The 23,021-nt window shown below is 36.6% G+C and overlaps 2 protein-coding genes across 6 annotated transcripts in view; one reads left to right on the top strand and one right to left on the bottom strand.

The window, feature by feature from the left end:
* Window positions 1–331: 331 nt before the first annotated feature.
* Window positions 332–14,253, top strand: LOC107714164 (oxysterol-binding protein-related protein 11-like). 3 transcript variants are annotated; one of them, XM_016519925.1, is made up of 14 exons: window positions 332–525; window positions 598–762; window positions 1,219–1,287; window positions 1,436–1,611; window positions 1,811–1,890; window positions 2,514–2,720; window positions 2,838–3,036; window positions 6,576–6,718; window positions 8,980–9,120; window positions 9,414–9,867; window positions 9,951–10,137; window positions 11,228–11,410; window positions 11,754–11,907; window positions 13,364–14,253. In XM_016519925.1, the coding sequence occupies exons 2-14, from the start codon at window positions 683–685 to the stop codon at window positions 13,445–13,447; spliced, it is 2,157 nt and encodes a 718-aa protein (XP_016375411.1). In that variant the 5' UTR covers window positions 332–525; window positions 598–682; the 3' UTR covers window positions 13,448–14,253. The 3 variants fall into 3 exon arrangements, with proteins under 3 accessions (XP_016375411.1, XP_016375419.1, XP_016375405.1); XM_016519933.1 differs by having other exon boundaries at window positions 332–762; window positions 2,532–2,720; XM_016519919.1 differs by having other exon boundaries at window positions 332–762.
* A 2,533-nt stretch (window positions 14,254–16,786) lies between these two features.
* The window catches only part of LOC107714146 (TGF-beta receptor type-2-like), a 13,321-nt gene continuing 7,086 nt past the window's right edge, over window positions 16,787–23,021 (bottom strand). For 2 of the 3 annotated variants that reach the window (XM_016519893.1, XM_016519901.1), the window contains exons 5-7: window positions 18,806–18,947; window positions 18,583–18,710; window positions 16,787–18,202 (exon numbers count right to left, since the gene is read on the bottom strand). In XM_016519893.1, coding sequence (XP_016375379.1) covers window positions 17,924–18,202; window positions 18,583–18,710; window positions 18,806–18,947 — 549 coding nt within the window. In that variant the 3' untranslated portion in view covers window positions 16,787–17,923. The remainder of the gene's footprint in view (window positions 18,203–18,582; window positions 18,711–18,805; window positions 18,948–23,021) is intronic. The other variant, XM_016519907.1, reaches the window with a different exon arrangement.

The raw sequence follows: 23,021 nt of genomic DNA, 5'->3' as shown, positions 1-23,021 counted from the left end.
GTTTTTTATTTATATATATATATATATATATATATATATATATATCTTTATTATTATTTATTTTTTTATTTATTATTGGTTTCCAACATATAACATAAAGGTACTGAACAAATATAAACTACACAACAAAGAAATAGAAAATATACAGCATAATATAAATAATAATACAGGTAAATAATAATTTTAAAAAAATGTTTGTAATCGACATTTCACCATAAATTGACTTTGAACGTCATCTGGCCAATCAAAACGAGAGCTCAGCTAGCGTGCTTCCGTCTGGTCTCCACCTAAGACTTTTAATTTGAAAGGTAGATTATGTGGCGGTTCGGAAGTAAAATAACACTAAAAATGTCATTCTAGAAAACTATATTGATGTGATCAATATGCTATGCATAAAATAAATATAACCTAATAATTCTGTTTGTGCGGTTTAATGAATGTTTTAGACTACCGCCTGTCACATGATGCGGATCGCGAATGACTTCACGCTCTGTCATGGCTGCACGAGACATAAACATGCCAGAGGTTCTGTAGTTCAGAGCATTAAACCAGTGCGATGATTAAAGCAGCGGCCATAACAAATCATTCTGACTTTAGGTCCGCCATATGAACTCGGCTGGTCGGTGTTTTGTGCGGCAGGTGAAGTGATAGCTGAGTTGTATATCATAGGAAGGATCCGAGCATGCAGACTGAAGCCGTGCTGGAGCATCACGGCGGCTCACAGAGTTCCTGCAGGACGGGCTCCAAATCCTGGCAATACAGGTACTTCACACAATAATAACTCCTTTACAAAAAAGCAGTATTTAATTATGAAACATGTTAACTGCTCGATATTAAACCGCAAAAGCTACTTTTTAATTCGAAGGTGAGGTTGTATAATATCCCATTTCCGGAGTAAACGAATGCCACTGATATTTCTGTCATGTCGTCCCAACCCGTATGATTTTCTTTCTTCCATTAATCTCAAAATAAGATTTTATGCAGAATGACAGCCTCAATCTCCTTTCACTTTCATTATATATACATATACACGATAGACCATTATCTGGTACAGTTAAATAGTTATTGATCTCCCAGAATCCTGCGAATGGTTGTGTATATTATACAATGTTTGGTTGATATTTGGTGTTACCATTTTTTAGGTAATGGTATGAATATCTTGCACACACTAGTACTTTGTCTTTGACAACATGATGTTTTTCTTTTTATCAACTGAAGTGATCTGATGGAAAAGGTGGATGGGTATTTGATGAAGTACACCAATCTTGTGACTGGATGGCAGTATCGGTGAGTATTGCATTTTTCTTGCAGAATTTTAAAGATTTTCCCCGTCATCAGCACAGATTCCATTTGGTCCTGTTCATATCAAATAATAGATACTTTAGACCTAAAATATTTCATAAACTCCTAAACTGTTATGTTTTCTGCATTATAGATATTTTGTGCTCAACAATGAGGCAGGACTGCTGGAATATTTTGTGAATGAGCAGTCCAGGAATCAGAAGCCCAGGGGCTCGCTGCCATTAGCTGGTGCGGTGATTTCCCCCAGCGATGAAGATTCACACACGTTCACTGTCAATGCCATCAGCGGAGAGCAATACAAACTTAGAGGTTGTCACATGATCTCTTTCACTCTTTCTTTTTTGCTACTTTTTTCAGTCTTAGATGGTTTCACTTCCTTTTATTTATATTCTGCCCTCTTAACCATATCGCATATCCCATATAAAAAAAATCTGAAATAATATTATTATTATCCCAATATTATCATTTATATTTAAATATTTTTCATTACCTGTTTGCGTAACTTCAGCCTCAGATGCAAAGGAGCGACAGCACTGGGTCAGCCGACTGCAGATCTGTGCGCAGCACCACACGGAGGCGCTGGGCAAAGTGAGACTTACATCCAGACTCCTGTAATACTATTAACTAAACCGTACTGCTCAGTGACTTATTAAGTTACAGGAAGAGACAGGCAATCTATTAAATTACAAATAGATAATTCAGAGTTTAAAATTTTGTCATCATTTATTCACCATCATATCATTCAAAACTGATCAATTTAACCAACGTTCTTTCGAGAACCAATGCCATTTGGCATCATTGACATCAAGTCTGGTATTTTGCTAGCAAGTATAGTTTTTGCTATGTTGATAGCCAAAGAAACTGAAATGGTGTTAAAAATTAAACAAGCAAACTGGTATGATGTGACTTTGCACAGCATATTTGACTTTATGTGACTGAATGAGATGCAGCTCAGGGAACGATAATCAGTCAGTAATGAGTTATATTTCGGGTCAGCTTCTCACACAAAATCTCAGAAGACTTTGATTATAGCGCATAAATTATAATGACTACTTTTATTTGACCTTCTTGGAGCTTCAATGTCAAAATCATCACCAGCTTTCTAGCATTAAAATCTCTCCTTTAGTGTTCCTTGGAAATACAGATTTGGATCAAAATGCGGTAAATGATGATGAAATTGTCATTTCTGGGTGATCTAATTCTTTCAACAATTATCCGTAATCCCACAGACAAACCCACCACTTCAGACTCGCAGTCTCTCCATGGCGTCTCAGGGCAGTGGCAGCTCTCCAGGATCTCAACACAGGGTCAACCAGAACTCAAACGCCCTGTTGGGCCTGTCCCAGCTGCAGCGCAGCTCATCTCTTTACTCCAGCAGAAAGTCGCTGCTGCCTGATCACTTGCTGGAGGCCAGAGAGGTGAGACTGAGTGATGCTTTTAAAGGCCCAATTGCACAGTCTCTTTGGAACTTCACAAGCATCTGATCTGAAGTTTTGAGGTGTAGGACGTTCATTAACCAACAAATACTCCTCTAGATGATGAGCCAGGCGCAGGGCCAGCACAGATACCTGATCCAGAGTATTGAGGGTCTGCCCTCCTCCCAGGGACCCTCTCCCTTGGACCAAGACTTGCTGCTGCTGAAAGCCACCTCTTTGGCTACCATGACCTGCCTCAGCGACTGCCTGCATATCCTGCAGCTCCAACAAGTGGCTCGGCAGAAAGCTCCTCTTGCTGGTGAGTGTTTTTATATCTGTGTGTTGATCCTTATGGTTTTCTTCATTTTGTTGACTGTAGCAGTAGATGTGTTTATATCTCTTCATTTCCACGTCACAAATGCATTACTTGTGTACATGCCCAAGGGAAATTGGATAATGGAAAAACTAAACTGTGACTGAATGGACATCAGGGAAAAATGATAACAAATATTTTGAAAAAATGATAAAAATGTGAAATGAGGTTCATAATGCTAGACATCTGGCAGTTTTTGCTCTGTCTGGCTCTTCTAATATTAGACCTGACTTTGCTTTATACTTTTTCTAATGCTACTGCAGTACTAGATGTTAAGTGAAAGCATTTCTCTTCCAGTAAAAGACAGCAAGAGGGTTATTTATAAGCACAGCTTCCATCACAGAAATTATTGATCGGTGCTGCTCCTATGTGACATACAGCAAGAGACTTTTCTTGTATTCCAATCCTCTCTGCTATTCTTGGTCAAGATTTTAGCACAAAATTGGCAGCTTTTTTTTTTTTTGAAGCATACATTAAGGTCTGCTTATATTAGATTAGCAAGTGTTTTTAACAGTCATAATTTAGCTTTACATGACCATTTTCCACCCTCTCCTTTAGGATTAAATGGGCTCTTTTTTTGCTGTGCCTTTAAGACTTTATGTAAATATCATCTTCACATTTGAAAAGAGATGCAGTGCTTTAGTTCACTGACGATGCAGTTACATTAGAGAAATGGGAGGCATTACTCACAAGCTGCAGGACTTTTCCATTGTAGTGCAACTCTCCCATCCTTCAATAACAAACACTTTGTAAAGCCTAAATTACATTGTGAAGCGACTGCAGGCACTTGTGTTTAATATTAGGTATTTTGGAAGGATATGCAGAGCTGCTGGTGCTGCACACAGTCAGAAACAGCACAAGGTTTAGCACACTTTCCCATATTTACTCTTATTGTTAGTTTTTTGGCATTTAGGAATAATATTGCTGTATCTGTCTGACCTCTTTATTTGCCTTTCAATGACTGGATTCTGCCAAGTTTCTGAATACCAAATAAGCATTGTTGATGTGTAAACATAAACATTGGTGTGATATATCGCTGTCTGGAGAGCAGGGTGGCTGTTAGAATGCTGATATTGTATAATTTATTACTAACAAATTAAACTACAGAAAATGTGCAGTTTCACTTTGCAGTACTGTTGATTTTACCCAGTTTTATCGGCCAGTCGGGCACAGTTATCACATAAATATTCACTGATTAATTGTTTATGACTACTTTCCTCAAAAACGTCAAGATCATAGAGCCCATTGGTGCCATAGGCTTACGGTGCTTTTAGGAAACACTGTCCTTGTTGATATAACAGTCTATTACTTACTAGTCATGTATTTAAATGTATTCATCTTTTTAGCATCAAAATGTCTGGAAGTACAAAAGCAATGTCATGATTTAAGTAAAAAAAAATAAAGGAGCAAGTACGGCCTCCCTTTTTTAAAATGTAGACTCTTTTAGAGTTACAGACCCCCAAACTCTCTTTCAGCAAATCTGCTATCAGACAGTTATTGAATACCTTAAATCACATATTCACTGCTTATATTAGATTAGCAAGTGTTTTTAACAGTCATAATTTAGCTTTACATGACCATTTTCCACCCTCTCCTTTAGGATTAAATGGGCTCTTTTTTTGCTGTGCCTTTAAGACTTTATGTAAATATCATCTTCACATTTGAAAAGAGATGCAGTGCTTTAGTTCACTGACGATGCAGTTACATTAGAGAAATGGGAGGCATTACTCACAAGCTGCAGGACTTTTCCATTGTAGTGCAACTCTCCCATCCTTCAATAACAAACACTTTGTAAAGCCTAAATTACATTGTGAAGCGACTGCAGGCACTTGTGTTTAATATTAGGTATTTTGGAAGGATATGCAGAGCTGCTGGTGCTGCACACAGTCAGAAACAGCACAAGGTTTAGCACACTTTCCCATATTTACTCTTATTGTTAGTTTTTTGGCATTTAGGAATAATATTGCTGTATCTGTCTGACCTCTTTATTTGCCTTTCAATGACTGGATTCTGCCAAGTTTCTGAATACCAAATAAGCATTGTTGATGTGTAAACATAAACATTGGTGTGATATATCGCTGTCTGGAGAGCAGGGTGGCTGTTAGAATGCTGATATTGTATAATTTATTACTAACAAATTAAACTACAGAAAATGTGCAGTTTCACTTTGCAGTACTGTTGATTTTACCCAGTTTTATCGGCCAGTCGGGCACAGTTATCACATAAATATTCACTGATTAATTGTTTATGACTACTTTCCTCAAAAACGTCAAGATCATAGAGCCCATTGGTGCCATAGGCTTACGGTGCTTTTAGGAAACACTGTCCTTGTTGATATAACAGTCTATTACTTACTAGTCATGTATTTAAATGTATTCATCTTTTTAGCATCAAAATGTCTGGAAGTACAAAAGCAATGTCATGATTTAAGTAAAAAAAAATAAAGGAGCAAGTACGGCCTCCCCTTTTTGTTGAATACCATCATAGTGTAGAATTTGTGTAACACTCCTCTATTAGTTGCTGAAATGCAATCCAAAAATTTAAAATGTAGACTCTTTTAGAGTTACAGACCCCCATACTCTCTTTCAGCAAATCTGCTATCAGACAGTTATTGAATACCTTAAATCACATATTCACTGCGACTCACTGATCCTTATGTGTAATCCAGGTCAATGCAATACGATCAAAATACACAACGTCACAAGTCTTTCTGCTCACATCACAGTGTCTGGGTGTACCAAGATAACCAATAGCTGAACAGAAAAATGGTAGTTAATTATAGAAAAACCACAAGAGTTTGTGGTCACAAATCTTATAATCTCAGGTCATGTTTGTGCCTGTAGAATTTCTGAGCTAGAGCCCTGCTCAGGGAGTGGAATATTGTTTTATAATTAATGAGGAACTGTATCCACCACTGATAGACTTCTGCAGGTAACCAGAGCTCTGTTGGCGTCACTCAAGTGCGGCGGTTGACAGACTTACCAAATTGTGTTACCATACCATTGTCAGTTCTTGGATGAAAATGCCTCCTGTCAGATTTGCATGTTTGGGGACTCTTGGTGTTTTGCAAAACTGAAGCCTTCTAGTTGTCAAGCGACTTTAATGCAACCCATTCATGAAGCATACATATTTTATTACTCTCTGACTGGAAAGAACCAACATGTAAACATCCCACAGTTCCAGGATCACCTGCATTTCTACTGTAAAAAGTAGTGATCCAGCTTGTGAACTTCCTAACGACTGGAACAAAACAAAAACCTCCAGATTAGTCTCCGAGCCAATAAGCAAACAAGCCAACAATGGGCAGGGCTCCGTGCAGACTGTGAGACCCTGGGCTCAGGTTTCCACTGAGAGCTCTGTGTCAGTTTCAGAGCGCTAAACACCCAGAATTCCTGTGGCATTAGAAGCTGCTGTTGGGTTGTGGGCATCGTGCTGGTGGGCCGGTGATATGAGCACCTCTGAGCCAGGTTTTGTGTGCCCTGTAGGCCCTGCCCTCGAGTGGCTGGAACCAAAACTTCCTGACATCCTGAAGAATGGAGGGACGCTACCCAGCATTACCAGAGATGATGGTAAAACAGAGGGAACCGTTCTGGAACCTTTAGAAATGGACTCCTGTGATATTGCTAGGGTAAGATTTGTGTCTAAACTTTTTTTTTATCATTCTTGCAAACTGTGTTCTCAGTCAATCATTTTACAAATGGGTCTAAATGATTTGCAAAGAACCCATGCTGAGCAAACAAATCTGAGTTTGAATAATCTTTAAAAGTCCTTATTGAATGATTACACATGACTTGAAAAGTCAATGGTCAAAAAGTGTGAGTCTTGGTCACTGACAAATGGTGTGGAAAATTTCTGAGGATCTGAGCTTGTCTTAGATTAGACATATTTTTAATTATATTTATAATAATTTATCCCCGGTTTCACAGACAAAGCTTAAGCCTAATTGCAGACTAAAATGCATGTCTGGGCTGTTTTAACTGAAAAAAACTTACACTGACATACCTTAAAATATGTCAGTGCAACTGTTTGGTCTCAAGATGCACACCAGTAATATTTTTCCTAAGGCACATTTATAAAAAATACTTAAATGTCCTAATTGAACTGTGGCCTAATCCTGGCTTAACCTAAGCCCTGTCTGTGAAACCATGCCTAAATGTCTCAAAAAAAGTATTTGAATGCACTTAAGTATGTGTGAATGTCGTTGCATTAGATACAATATCAAATCATGTGGCATCTGCAAACAAATGATGCTTTTCTCAGAACTAACGGCGCTAGTGTTTTTTGTGGTTATAGTATAGTATAATATAGGTTATAGTGATCTAAACAGCTGGTTCCAAGTCAGTTCTCCTCAAGTTCAAACAAGTGTCCTAGTAGCATAATTACAGGTGTAGTTCACTGCCTTAAAGCTTGTCTGCCATTGGTCAGGCCACAAAAAATTGCCGCCCTGGTCTCACACCATTGGTTGAGTCAGTGCTGTAACAGTATGTTCTGTTACAGTACGATTTAAAATGCTGTTCATTTGAAATTTCAATTAATCAAACAAGCCTGAAAAGCAACAACACTTTTTTCAACATTGAGGATAAGAAGAATTGTTTCTTTAGCTGCAAATCCACAAATTAGAATGATTTCTGAAGGAACATGTGCTTTGTCTTCAACAGAAGATCTATTTTAATACCTTCTTTTTTAATTATTTGGCTTGAAGTGTGCTATCTTTGTTTACAATAAAAAAAAAAAAATAAAAAAAAATGTGGTTTGATATTTTGTTATAAAATTAATGGCATTCATGCATTTTGAATGTCTAAAGTATCCATATATGTTTTGCCTCTGTATTTTGACACGGCAACACAACCATTGATGATTGTATTCCTAGCAGATGCTGGTGTGAATCTCAAGAGTAATCCTTTGCTTCAGTTACCTTCACGTAAACAAACACCTGAGCCTTCCTGAATGTTGGACTGTAGACAGGGCTCCCTATTAACCTAAGTAAACTTGTCTGTGGTGTTAAATGTTTACTATGCTGTATGTTTTTTTTCCCCCTGAATATTCTTGCATAATATTTTGCTTCACATAACTGTATCATCCATCATTTCAGGCAGCATAACAGATAGATTTACATTGCAAAAACAATCATATACAGAAAAATCTATAAATATTCTACATTATGTAAAGCTGTTTTTGGCAGGTGTCATTAGTGGTGTTTGTTGAGGCAAGCTATGATATAGAATATCATCGAGAAATGGTTCATGGAACACCTAGTAATAATACCTTGGAATTTTAAAATGATGATTTTCAGGCCTGGAAAGTTATGGAAGTCATTACAATCTTAAATTATGTACATTTTCTATAGAAAATATTATTTTATAATATTATAAAATGTTTAATCAGCCATTAGCTTTTATTCTATTCTATTTTCTGTTGTAATTTTAATTTTATTTAACATTTTAGTAATTTATGTTATGCGTTTTGGTCATTTTTAAAAATATTTCTGCACCACTTTCATTTATTTTTATTTCAGTTAGTAGCCAAGGCAAACTTTCTTTATTAGTTTATCATTTATTATTTATATTTTATTTTATTTGGGCTTTATTTTAATTGGAAATTATTTTTAATAGTTATATAGTTAACAATAACAACACTGTTTTTTTATTTCTTTTTTGGCTTTTTCCCCCACTGTATAATTAAGCCTCTGCCTCTATAAAATGTAAAAAAAAAATAAAAAAACACTAATGTAATAAAGTTATTAAAAGGTCAGGAATGGTCATTGGTCAAAAGATGTGGAAACCCCGTAGAGATTTTGGGGGCTCCAAAAAAAAGCTGGTTTTGTCCTTGTGGTTATAGGATTTTACTGGTTGAGTAGGATGCAATCATGGAGTTTGGTGTGGGTTTCAGGAGCAGGAGGAGATTGATGCCACACAAGAGGTAGATGATTCAGCTCCGGCCGAGGAGGAGGAACTGGGTGCTGTCGAAGAGGAGCGCAGCATCATTCTGCACCTCCTCTCTCAGCTCAAACTGGGCATGGACCTCACCAGGGTATATCAGCTCCATCTCATTAATGGCTCTCATTTCATCCAGTTATACCATTTTGAATTAATTCTGTTATACACCAAAAAAAAATTGGCTTTAAAAATGTTTACTCCGAAATTGCTGATAAATTTCACAAATAATTAAAAAAGAAATGTCAAGTAGCACATTGAACATGAAATTTTGAAGTAGAAATACTGAAATCTTTGTTTTATGGTTTTTAATGCTTTCATCAACATTTTATTTTTCAGTGTACAATTGATTAATTATGAATTAATATAGTGTTTCACATGGGCGTGTAGGTGGTCCTGCCTACTTTCATTCTGGAGAAGCGCTCCCTGTTGGAAATGTATGCAGACTTCATGTCCCATCCGGACCTTTTTGTCGCCATCACTGATGGCTCCAGCCCAATGGACCGCATGGTCCGATTTGTGGAGTATTACCTCACTTCCTTCCACGAAGGTCGCAAAGGTGCCATTGCCAGGAAGCCCTACAACCCCATCATCGGAGAGACCTTCCACTGCTCTTGGAAAGTACCCAAGGCGACGACACCTCCAACAGCGGTTTCGAAAGAAGGGACCTCATGCGCGTCAGACTGCTACAATGTCCGCTTCGTGGCTGAGCAGGTTTCCCATCATCCACCTGTGTCGGGCTTCTATGCAGAATGCCAGGAGAGACAGATGTGTGTCAACACGCATGTGTGGACCAAGAGCAAGTTCATGGGCATGTCCATTGGCGTCTCTATGATCGGAGAAGGTGAGTTTTGCCTGCCTCGCACCCACTTTTGCATTAACATTTCCACTGTTGATCGTTAGAAATGTTAATTCATGTGCTCGCAGGTTATCTACACCTATTGGAGCACGGTGAAGAATACACCTTCAGTCTGCCCTCTGCTTATGCCCGCTCTATCCTCACTGTGCCCTGGGTGGAACTGGGAGGAAAGGTCAATGTCAACTGCACCACGACAGGCTACTCTGCAATCATCACCTTCCAGACAAAGCCTTTCTATGGGGGCAAGCTGCACAGGTCAGGATCACATTACTTGACTCCATTTTCAGTATAGTGTTTTCAATGTAAATTTATACAGCAGCCCTAAAGAACTGTTAATTAGTATACACTACCGTTATAAGAATGCATTAAATTGATCAAAAGTGACTGCAAACACAGTTATAATGTTACAAAAGATTTTCATTTCAAATAAATGCTGTTCTTTTGAACTTGAACAAAAAATTTTATCTTGGTTTCCACAAAACTGTTAAGCTGCACAACTTTTTTCAACACTGATAATAATAAGAAATGTTTCTTAAGCACCAAATCAGCTCATTAGAATGATTTCTGAAGGATCATGTGACACTGAAGACTGGAGTAATGGCTGCTAAAAATTCAGCTTTGCCAGCACAAGATTAAATTAATTGTTAAAATATATTCACATAAGAAACATTTTAAATTGTCCCAATATTTCACAATATTATGTTTTTTTTACTGTATTTTTGAACAAATAAATGCAGCCTAGGTGAGCATAAGAGACATCTTACATATACACAAAAAATCTTACTGACCCCAGACTTGAATGTCCAGATTATATGTAGTTCAGAAAAGTGAACAAACACTATATTCAATAAGAAAAATGTAAGCCAAACTGTATTTATCTGTAATAATTTCCCAACTTCTTTTTGACCCCTAGAATTAAACTGGCTATTTTTTTGGTGCTGTGCCTTCAGTGTGGGTTTGCTGTGGGGTCCTAGTTTGCACTGCTCCATTACATTGTGACAGGTTCACAAAACAATCCAGCAAAGATCAGACTGAAATGATCAGGGATTCTATACAAATGAAGGTGACAAGTGCAACTGGCTGAAAAAGTATTTGGACAGCCTTAGTATCAGTAAATGGTCTTTTTGGATTGAGGAGTTCTACAAGTGACAGTATCACTTGTACATCCAAAACAGATTATCAAAAAAAAAAGTAGGGCGGGGACTTAGAATCAGCAACATGCATTTAGAAAATAAATGGGGTGAATTTTCATTTTTATGTCGACTTTTAAAGATCATGATATGAGCACTTTAATCAGAAAGCTGAGCCAGTGGACTGTAACAAAAACCTGTGCTTTGTTCCACAGAGTGAATGCGGAGGTCAAACACAACCCCACCAACTCCGTGGTGTGCCGAGTACAGGGTGAGTGGAACGGCGTGCTGGAGTTTACCTACACCAGCGGGGAGACACGTGTCCTAGACGTTAACAAACTCCCAGTCACCAGTAAAAGAGTACGGCCCAATGAGCTGCAAGGACCCTATGAATCTAGGTAACACCAGCCAATCAGTTTATGCAAAAAAAATAATTTTACGTTTTTTTATCGTATTCAAACCACACGATTGTACACACAATTAATTAAACTACACAATTAATTCAGAAAATAACTCATTTAAACGAATAGTTTCAAACATTAAATTGTGAAGGACTGAGAAAGAAAATTATATGGGTTTGGAACAAAATGAGGGTGAGGAAATGTAATAATTTTTTTATTTTTTTGATGAACTATTCCTATAAGTGAAAACCATAGCTGTCTTCTTATCTGTGGATTCAGAGGCATTTACTGAAAGCGGTGCGAAGGCTCCATCTTTAACATGTGACTCCTCTCCCTGCAGGCGACTGTGGCAGCGTGTGACGGAGTCTCTGAAGGAAAGGGATATGGATAAAGCCACGGAACAGAAGCGTTTCCTGGAGGAAAGGCAGAGGAAAGAGGAGAGGCATCGCGCAGAGACACAGACAGCATGGAGGACCAAATACTTTGAGCGCAAAGTAAGAACACATCTGCATCTTATTTTTTTTTATCATATACTAATTTATATTTATGTGTATATATATATATATACAGTGGGTACGGAAAGTATTCAGACCCCCTTAAATTTTTCACTCTTTGTTATATTGCAGCCATTTGCTAAAATCATTTAAGTTAATTTTTTTTCCTCATTAATGTACACACAGCACCCCATATTGACAGAAAAACACAGAATTGTTGACATTTTTGCAGATTTATTAAAAAAAGAAAAACTGAAATATCACATGGTCCTAACTATTCAGACCCTTTGCTCAGTATTTAGTAGAAGCACTGGGGTGCTGTGTGTACATTAATGAGGAAAAAAAATTAACTTAAATGATTTTAGCAAATGGCTGCAATATAACAAAGAGTGAAAAATTTAAGGGGGTCTGAATACTTTCTGTACCCACTGTATATATAGTAGAAGATACTGTGGATGTACTGTTATTGTAGATAACCTCTGGTTAAGGATTGCTTTTTTTCTTCTTTTTGTAGTTTTTTTCCAGCTAATGTTTTTATAAATAAAATTAATTTTTGTCCTTGAAATGTGACAGATTCTTGTACTTTTCAACACCTCCCACTCCCACACCCCCATTTTGCACTATTAAAATGAAGTTCCATGGTTCATTTTGTCTCAGTGAATGCACTGTTTCACTTGGAAATGGGTAACAGGTGACATTAACTTCAAATGCTGAGTGTTAAGGTGAAGCTTGAGTGGAGAGCTGCAGGAAGGAGTCTTAAAACTCAGAAACAAGCACTTTCGTTTCCATTGTCCTGTAGTCAGTGGGTTTTTTGAATGGATTTTTGGTTAAATGCCTGAAATAAGGTCTGTGGTTAATGGAAGCTTGAAATATTTTCACACTTTATTCTACAACATAAAACACATCAGTGATTTTTTAAAAAGTTATTATGTGTCTTGAAACAGGCAGTTTGCTTAAAAGTGACTACAGAGGTTGTCAGGATCATTAAATGTCACCACTCTGATCAGGAGAACTCATCTACTCTCTGTAGTCTGCTTTGTGTTTATCACGCTCTTGCAAACTATTCTAACTCAACTTTTCCAACTTGTAGATTTTAAATAAAGATTGAAAGAGTTGTCAGAAGCTTAGTCATGGTGAAGTTGAAGTCATCTGACCGTGGTGTAGTTTGTTTAAAGCCTACCTTTAGCTTTTTACTTCTGCCAATTATATTTAGGCTTCAAAACAGTAGTATTTGTAGAGACCATCTTGCCAAACACAACGTATGAGAATCAAAACTCTTGTTGGTCACAGATCTTCTCACTTATCTTCTGCAGTAATTCAAAAGCATATGTAAAAATCCTATTGCCTTTTTATCGAGGGGATTATGGTAATGCTAACTTCTGGTTTGGCCCACTTAATTGGATAATCTTTGGTATTATATTTTTTAAGTTCTCTAATTTTTTTTGTCTTTTTCTAGGGTGAAGGCTGGGTGTATTACCAACCACTGTGGAAAACGGCGGCCCATAGCTCTTTCCCAGTCTCCCCTCCAGAAAACCCATAACCTCTGACCTTTTAAGACCTGAGTCCAGGCATTGTACAGCATCCCGCTGCAGTAAACCTCTGCTCCGGTGTTCCCTCTCTCACTGATGAAGACATACACTCTCCTTTGTATGATTCCTGAAACATATCTTCAGTTTGAGTGTTTGTAACACGCTTTGTGGACTTGCGGGTTTGCACTCTGATGTTCATATTTTGCATCCCTCGGTGGTAAGATTTTTGTAGAACTACACAGTGAATGATTTATTCAATCTGCACACAGATATTGTTTGTTGATGTTGCCTTAACGAGTGTCGTATGTAACGAGGGCTGAGTACAGTGTGACAGTTCTTAACGTGGGATTGTGTTTGAGGTGAACTTCTTAATCTAACCATACTGTGGTGTTGACCACGGTACGGTCAAAGTTTTCTGATTCTTTTAAAATCGTACTGACTTATCATGATTTATATGGTATCAAATGAAATGCAGGATTAGGGGAGCTCATTCAAGAAGGTGGGGTTCAAAAGGACAGACAGCTAGCTGCGTTGATAACTGGTGAGATGCAAGTTGTTATTGCTTAGCAAGACGCAGCTGGAGTCCTGATGAGAGAGAAAGCGTTGGCTTGGCTTTCGTATTATGCTGTCTTTTTCTCGTTCTCGCACTGGTAAATGAAGCTGGCAGGCGCTATACACAAAATCTGGGCCAGATGGAAGTGTTTGGGTTGAGGCCTGCTCTTCTGTTTCTGCTTGATGTTCAGTGAACAATTACATTGGCTTTAGTTGCAGAGAGATTTTAAAGGGATATTCAACCCCCCCAAAATTCTGTCCTCACCCTCATGCCATTTAAAATCTATAGGAATTACTTTCTTCTGTGGAACACAAAGATATTTTTTAAATATATGTTTTTTTGTTCTTACAATGAAAGTCAATGGGGTCCACACAGTAGGATATACAGGTTTATAATGACATAAGGGTGAATAAATGTAACTGAATTTTCATTTTTGGGTGAACTATCCTTTTAATGCTTATGTTGAGCACTTTAACAGTTTAAACCTAGAAAAGAGCTAGCTTTATAATCTTCTCTATGTGCACAGTAATATGTGTAAATGCAACCCGATTAGACAGTATTATTGGAGATACAGTAAGATCTGTCAAAAGTTCTGATCGGTCAAAGTTATGCAGTTTAATTTCATGACTTCGGACTGCTACGTTCCACTTTGATTCTACCTCGATTGGCATTGATAACGTTGATTTTTACAGGGGTAAATTACCCAAAAATGACAATTTTAGTTGACTCACCCTCATGTTGTTCTATGTAGTCCATATAACTTGTGAGCTACATTACAAGTCTTCTAAAGTCATGCAATGTTTTGAAATTTCAGTCTGAATAACAGACTGAAATTTAAGCTAATAACTGATATTTGGCTTTGAGTTCAGTAGTGGCACATTTAGATGCCTAGATCAAAATCAGCTTAGATTTCAGTCTTTTTTTCAGACCTGCTGAAAACCCCCCCCCACCTAAAACCAGTTGGTTTAGTGATCTTAGTTTGTCTGACTGGAAGACCACCGAACTAGGTTAGGCTGGTTTTTCAGAAGACTGTTGTATACAAGTTTTATAGATATATAAACACTTTTATGGTGTTTTATGGAGTTCTGAGGTATAAGTCACAATTCACTTAGCTTGCATGGAAAAGAGCAGCTTGGACATTCTGCCTGACATCTCCTTTTGTATTTCACGGAAAATAATAAGGGTTTTGGAATGACATGAGGGTGAGTAAAAGATGGCAGAATTTTCATTTTTGGGCAAACTGTTCCTTTAAGTGCAATCAGATGTGTTAACAGCACCTGTTCCTTGCTAAAGGTTCAGGTTTTAGTTAGCTGGTCATGTTAGTAAGAGTTTTTTTTTTTGTTGGTCAAATTTGAGGTTTCAAAGTTCTTTAAGATTTTGTGTTTAAATGTCAGCGGGGAACAGTTGGAGTGGTGCTGGCTGAAGTGTTGCATCTCATATAATCTCTGCTTCAGCCCTGGCATTGGTTGCGCTGAGAAACTTGTGGTGCCTTATTTGTGTTAGTCTTCCTCCTGTTCCTCCTCACTACGGTCAGCTTCCTCATCAAAACCGAGTAAGACTGAAGCCACAGCCTTTGTACATATCTTCTTACATTTTCCTGTCAGCAAAATACAGAATTCCCACGAAGCGTTTGGTACATCAGCTGTGCTCTCCACTCAAGTCATTCTGCTGAGCCATCAACTGCACTGATGTTTTAAATACACTCCCTGTAGCCTCAGAAAGTATGATTGAAAAAATAAAATTGTTAATATATTGGAGGATGTCAGCTATTAGTGAACTTTTTCATTTGACTTGATGACTCTGTCTGTGTGGTATCAAGAAGAGATGCAAATATTTCACAGTAACTGGCATACTGTATGAAGGAAGTTCCATGGCTAGTTGAAATGTTCTGCAGTGTGACATGCTAAATGGCATTTTGCAAAAAAATTTTGCATTGTGCATGTAGCTTTATGATCTAATATTAAGACATGGAATGTTTTGTATGTCATGAACATTGATGTCACATTGAAGGACCATTTAAAATAATCTAGGAAAGGCAAAACTAAAGAAGCCCTTTTCTGCCTTAATCGTGTAATCTGCCTTAAAGGTAACCGTGACTTTATTTTTTGCAATTGTATTTCACATAAAGGTGTCTTTATATCTCCCATTTGCATTATTTATCTTGTGACTATATATTTCACAATTTCACTTTATCACAGTTGTGGTTTTATACTTTACAATGCAACTTTATTTCTTATGATTGCATCTTCATATCTCAAAGTTTGACTCGGCATGACTTTACTTCAAATTTTAAACTTTCTCACAATTACCAGTTTTATATATTTTTTTCTGAGGCAGAAAAAGGTTTCAATACAAAACAGTGATTAGAAATGCTGAAAAACATACTGCACCTTAACTACATTTTTTTTTTATGTTCAAACGTTTGGGGTCAGTAAGGGTTTTTAATAAGAAATTACTTTTATACTTATATTCAGCAAGGAAACTGTTCTGAAGGATCATGTGACACTGAAGATTTTGAGTATTGATGCTGAAAATCCAACTTTGCCATCACTGGAATAAATTATATTTTAAAATATACTAAAACAGAAAACAATTATTTTGAATTGTAGTCATATTTCACAATATTACTGTATTTTTGATCAAATAAATGCAGGTGAGCGTAAGAGCCCTCTTTAAAATATTTAAAAGTCTTACTGACCCTAAACTTTTGAGCAGTAGTGTAAAATGTACACTACTTTGTGTAAAAAAAAGTCAGTGGACACATTATGCATATATATTTTATATAGTGATACCTGTATAGCTGTGAAGCCAGTTCACACTAGGAATGAGCAAAATTACACTTTTGTTTGCTTCATCTCCAGTAATGGAAAAAGCATAACAGGTTGCCATATGTTCATGTTGACATTTGCACAGAAAGTATTTATCTCCATCAGTTCTTTTTCCAGTGTGCAATCTGGTATGAATTTTCCCTGTCCCTCAAAGTAGCTCTGTAGAATTCGGGTGAACCTCAGATTGCTTAAAAAATGGAGCATAAATGCAGGCTCTTTAGAAATTAGACAAGTCAGTGTCATGCTTTTCTATTTGTCTGAGACCCAAGCTCACTGACGTAACAGATCTTTAGCTTATTGAATCCTGTTTACCGTCAGAAGTGAGTCTAAGGAATCTTTTAAAAGTTGCTTTTTTTTTCCTTTTAATTAGGATAAGCTAATTGATTATAATCAATAAGTCTAGATAGAACAGGAACTTCTGAAGCAGGACATTGATAATCCCAGATAAAAAGCCTTCATGTAGTTGTCATTTAATTAAAGTAATCCGGTCAGTGGTTAAAAAAGGGTCAGTGCAAAGCAACTCATCCGGAGCAAAAGGAATGCCAGGCACAAATCACATTTTGAAGTTATTATAAAATTAGTTAAAAGGAATTACAACCCTGTGTGTGAGTAATGAAATGAAACTGGTCTTTTTTATGTCTAAAAACAGCAGTTGTATTGCTGGTGTATAGTCTGCAGTTCTGTGGTTAATCAAATTGAAGTCCCCCCAAAATGAGTTTATGGGAAGATCACGTGGATTTCATGAGTGAGTGAGTCAGAAAGGGCAATGGAAAATTGTAAATCAGAAAATTGTGTGGTAAACATTTTTGGGAAAACATTTTAGTAATAATGGTGCTCTCTGCAGCTTTCTGCCACGTACCCTTAACTTCTCTCCACCTGCATTAGCTTTTTGTTTTTTTTCTTTCTTTTTTTTCTTTATGGCACAAAGCAGCCTTTTCATCCTTGACAACATCCTTTACAACATTATACAAGTAAACGAGGATATGTTAGAACAGAAACCCTCTTTTGTCCGTTGGTTTAGATTAGCGTTTAAAGAAAAACGGAGACCAGCTCCACATAATGAATCAATATGGATTACAAGAAGTCCTCTGATTTTTCCAGGCAGGTCACATTTGACTCGGTTGCCTGGAGGAAACAGAGATCTGCGTGTCAGATGTAAAATGCGGATGGATGCCAGTGCTGTGGTCCGTGCAGGGAGGAAGGGAGGGAAGGGATGGGCTTTGGTCCTCTGTAGATGGCAATATGGGTGTGTGGGTGCAGATGGAGTTCTCCAGCTCTTCCTGTGCCAGAGTATTGAAGCGTTCCACCACGCAGTGTGCTGTCAGACGAGCCTCTGGGTCGTGATCCCAGCACTCTGTTATAGTCGCACACACGAGCTGCATGCCCTAAAAGACCAGGAAAAAATGGGAAGTTATGAGCAGAAATGTCAGTAACACCTTCTAAGAAGCTTGGGAATATCATTTCAGCATGCCAGTGTGAATATATATATATATATATATATATGTGGGTGTGCGTGCTCATGTTTGGAAAAATATATATATATAACTGAACTTTCATAGGACAAAAAAATAAAAAAACACTGGTATACATCAAATCTACTGAGAAAATCGATATTTTGAACATTTAATATATTTAATATTATTTAAGTTTTGTTTTTATGATATACATATATATTGAAATCTTAAATTTATATATATAATATATATATATATATATATATATATACCCCTATGTTTTTGTGGTTTATGACTGTAATTGTACCCACTGGATGTGCTGTCCAGCTCGCTGGAATATCTGGTCGTCCTCTGTCTCTTAACACCAGATCTCTCATGCTGTCTATACAAGGTTGTTCACACACCTTTGAGCTAAATGGGGGTTCATAACTCTTTACCTCTGTTAAAAAAAGAAAACAGATATACTTGAAATATTACAGTATGCTTTTACAGTAAGTGCCTTTTAAGCAAATATCCATCGAGAGCTTTACTTGCCTCCTATGACGTCACACCTAGAGACCATTTCCCACAGCACCAGGGCCATGGAGTAGATATCAATCTGTTTAAAGGACTCTAAGTCCTCTAGATTTACCCTGGACTCCAGAACTTCAGGGGCCATGTAGCGTGCTGTCCCTACCTACAGAACACAGACCATGTGATTTAAATCAGACTTCACCAAATTTAATTACCAATGGTTTCATGTGATTACATCTGTGACCTTAACAAATCAATCTCAGAGCTTTCGTTACGCTTAAAAAGCTTGAAGAAATTAACACTGTGCCCAGAGCAGTTCTGCCCACTCAGATGATACATTTAGAAACGATTCGGTTTAGAATGGTTGGTTTTTTGTGTGTACAACGGATGCAACATTTGAAGTCTATGGCTCTGTTCCGAAACCTAAAGAGCTGCCTGCGCAGGCGTCATACACCAAGTTCTTGGCGACTTCATTGTCTTCCAACATTCTTCATTCAAGGCAGAAACTACTGAAATCTTTTTTTCAGGCACTATTTATATCACTTGTAGTTGCTGCCTATGTAAAGCGGTATAAATCATCCCAAAAATCCAAGATAGCAGATAAAGCAAATAAATATTTATTATAACTATACACCACTGTTCAAAAGTTTAGGTTCTGTCAGATGTTTTTTTTTATTAATACTTTTATTTAGCAATAAAAGTGACAAAGACATTTATAATGTTACGAAAGATTATGACAATATTACACTACATTTTAATATATATATATATATATATATATATATAATTTATTTTTTAATTTAATTTTTGACATTTGTTGTTGTTTTAAGCATAAACTCACTTTATTTTGATCAGTTCCTCAGAAAACAAGACTCTTCATATATTTATTTTGCATCTCGAATACGTGTATGTTTTGCAGGTAACAGTAAAAGTTATTATTTCCGAATTTTAGTGGGATATTCTGTTCATTTATTTATTTAGGTAAAATGAATTCGAAAGAAATGTTGTAAATACAGTTCATTGTGTGCTTCCTAGACATTTACATTTTGAGAACATTCTGATGTATTCATGTTTGGTTTTTCCTTAAATCCTTCCAGTTATTCCTTAACTGTTCTTTACTTGCTCTTATAACAAGTTTGTATAAAATGTTTACACAAATTCCCAAAAATGCACACTGTTTGCTGCAGTGTATTAAGCTGATTTATCATGGTGCAAAAGTGAAATGATTAACAAATACGTTATAATTTGAATATTCTAACAGTTATTGTATTTGCTGTAGATGGCAGTCCCGTTCAGAATCCCCAAAAAGAAGCAGCCGTCAGATTCATGTCTTGACATGCAGTCTCCACTGTCTCGACTGCAGGACAGCAACTCACACAAGGTAATAATGCCTTCATCTGCACTAATGTCCACATAATCGGCCAATAAAAATGTGTTGTCCATTTACAGTCTAATTTCAGTCTTTTTATGTAAAGCAACTCTTTTAGTTCAAATAGTTCTTGTCTCACAGAGGCAGTGGGGTTCAGTCACTCTTAATGGAAGAACGCCTCATAAAAGCAGTTCTAATGGAAATGTGCTGCCAAAAGACACTCAGAGGAGTGAAACGGTGAGGTAAGACTTCAGTATACCATGCTTTGGATGCTTTGAAAGTTTGGAAAGTGTCACTAGATGGAGCTGTTTATTCACTTTGCAAGGTGTGTGTGTTAAGACTAGATTCACTGTTACACTAGTAATTATAATTTTTCATAATTCTATGTCTATGCTCTCCAAGGCTGCATTTATTTAATTAAAAATGCAGTAAAAATGGTAATATTGTGAAATATTATTACCATTTCAAATAACTGTTTTCGATTGTAATATATTTTTAAATGTAATTTATTCCTGTGATTCAAAGCTGAATTTTCAGCATCATTACTCCAGTATTCAGTGTCACATGATTGTTCAGGAATCATTTTAATATGCTGGCTCAGTTATTATTGGTGCTAAATTATTAATCAGGGCTCTTATTATCAATGTTGAAAGCAGTTTTTGCAGCTTAATATTTTTGTGAAAACTATAATACAGTTTTTTTTCAGAATTCTTTGATGAATAGAAAAAAAACAAAAAACAGAATTTATTTGAAATATAAATCTTTTGTAACATCATAAATATCTTTACTTTCACTTTTAATTATTATTATTTTTTTTATTTTTTTTTTTACTTAAAACTTTTGAGTGGAAGTGTTTCCACACAAATAAATAAATAAATTGATTAAAAAAATCAATCATGTGGATCATGTGACACTGAAAGCTGGAGTTATGATGCTGAAAATTCAGATTTGCATCAAAGGAATATATTACAGTTTAAAATATATTCTGTTAGAAAACATTTATTTTAAATTGTAATAATATTTCACAATATTATTGTTTTTACTGTATTTTTGATTAAATAAATGCAGCCTTGGTAGGCAAAAGAGACAGTAACAAATCAAAAACATCAACAAAAACAATAATTATTCCAAACCTTTGACCTGTGATGTATTTATTTTTTTATTATTTATTTTTATTATTTTTATCGAAACAAGGATCTGAGCCACGTTTAAGGTCTTTGCACACTAAGTCCGAAATTTTCGCACGTTAAAAAATAAATACAACCTCACGTTGTGTCAATCACGTTTACACACTGCCTTCGAAACTTTCGTCCGTCATAAAAAAAATTAAGATCAGGTTCGATTCGCAGGTCTGCGTTTTCGCATCCATAGCAAGCATTTTAATTGGAAAGGATGACAAATACGGAAAAACAAAAAAACGCATACGAAATTTCGGACTCGGTGTGCAAGGACCTTTAGAGAGCAAAACATCATTAACAGTTGAATAATGGCACATTTTATTTGTATTTGTGTCCATTTCTCTCTTGCAGACCCGTCAGGCCGTCTCTCAGCGGTGACCGGCGGGATCTTTCACCGGACTCACGCACACCAGGCCGCGTCACACGCACCTGCTCGGATAACATTCCCAAAGGAGCCACACGTGGACTGATCAGTTTTAAAATGAATGAACAACCGATAAAAATCTGCCCTGTTCAGGGGAACAGGACACCCAATAAGGTGTCCGAGACGCCTGGTTTCAGAGCCCAATGTCAAACTCCCACCGCAGGGAGAGACTTCACAGGACACAACAGGTGAGAATCTGAACCATGGTATGGTGGTTTGTGCCTGTGGTCTAGAGCAGGAGATTTCACTATGATCTAGAGGGTTTTATACCATATATGTTTATTTGTTTCAGATGGAGACCCAAAAGAGCATCGGATACTCTTCTCTGCCATGATGAGAACCATACGGGCGCATCTGAAAGCTCTTCTTTCAAGATCCGTAGAGGTACATCCCTGTCTTATTTAAGTATCAATATTTTATATTAAAAAAAACAAATTTTGAGAAATTGTTAAGATTTAGTTGGATTTATTTTTGTATATTTTCCAATTCCATTAAAATGTTAGTTTATTAATTTTGTGTTTTTGTCAGTTTTATTAGTTGTACAGGTTTTTATTATTTTTCTTTAAGATGTAGTTATTTTTATAAATTTTTTTTTTTGTTTTAATCACTTTAGTACTTAAAAGAAAGTTAGAAATATAGCTTCAGAAATGTTTAATTGAAACAGTTAACAGAAACAGTTCATTTAACATTTTCTAAATATTTAGTTATTTTATTTTTCAGTTTTAGTAATTTTAGTACTTAAAGGGTTAGTTCACCCAAAAATGAAAATTAGCCCACAAATTACTCGCCCTCAAGTCATCCTAGGTGTATATGACTTTCTTCTTTCAGATGAATACAGTCGGAGTTATATTAAAAATTTTCTTTGATCTTTCAAGCTGTTTAATGCAACTCAGTGGATGTTGCATGCATCAGTCCAAAAGAAGTTAAATAAAAAGCGCCCATCCATTAAAAAAAGTGTCTCACACGGCTCCGGGGGGTGGACATAGGCCTTCTGTAGCGAATCAATGCGTTTTGTAAGAAAAATATCCATATTCAAAACGTAATAATCACTTTAATGTAGCTTGCGCCAACAATTGCACACGGCAGCAGCTCCGGGCTGATGACATATGAGGTCAGTGCTGCGCATGCGCCGGTGAGTCTCGTGAAAACCAGCGTTTGTTAACAGGATCAAAGGAAGCAAAGTTTCCTTACTTTAGCAAAGGAAAACCAGTCTCCTCTTGGCTTATATCGAAATCCTCCGACATTCTTCTTTACAAATCCTCGTTT

Source organism: Sinocyclocheilus rhinocerous, unplaced genomic scaffold (genome assembly GCF_001515625.1).
Source record: "Sinocyclocheilus rhinocerous isolate Xijiao unplaced genomic scaffold, SAMN03320098_v1.1 scaffold12, whole genome shotgun sequence".
In the NCBI taxonomy this organism is placed as follows: domain Eukaryota; kingdom Metazoa; phylum Chordata; class Actinopteri; order Cypriniformes; family Cyprinidae; genus Sinocyclocheilus; species Sinocyclocheilus rhinocerous.
This window is presented reverse-complemented; position numbering and strand designations above follow the sequence as displayed.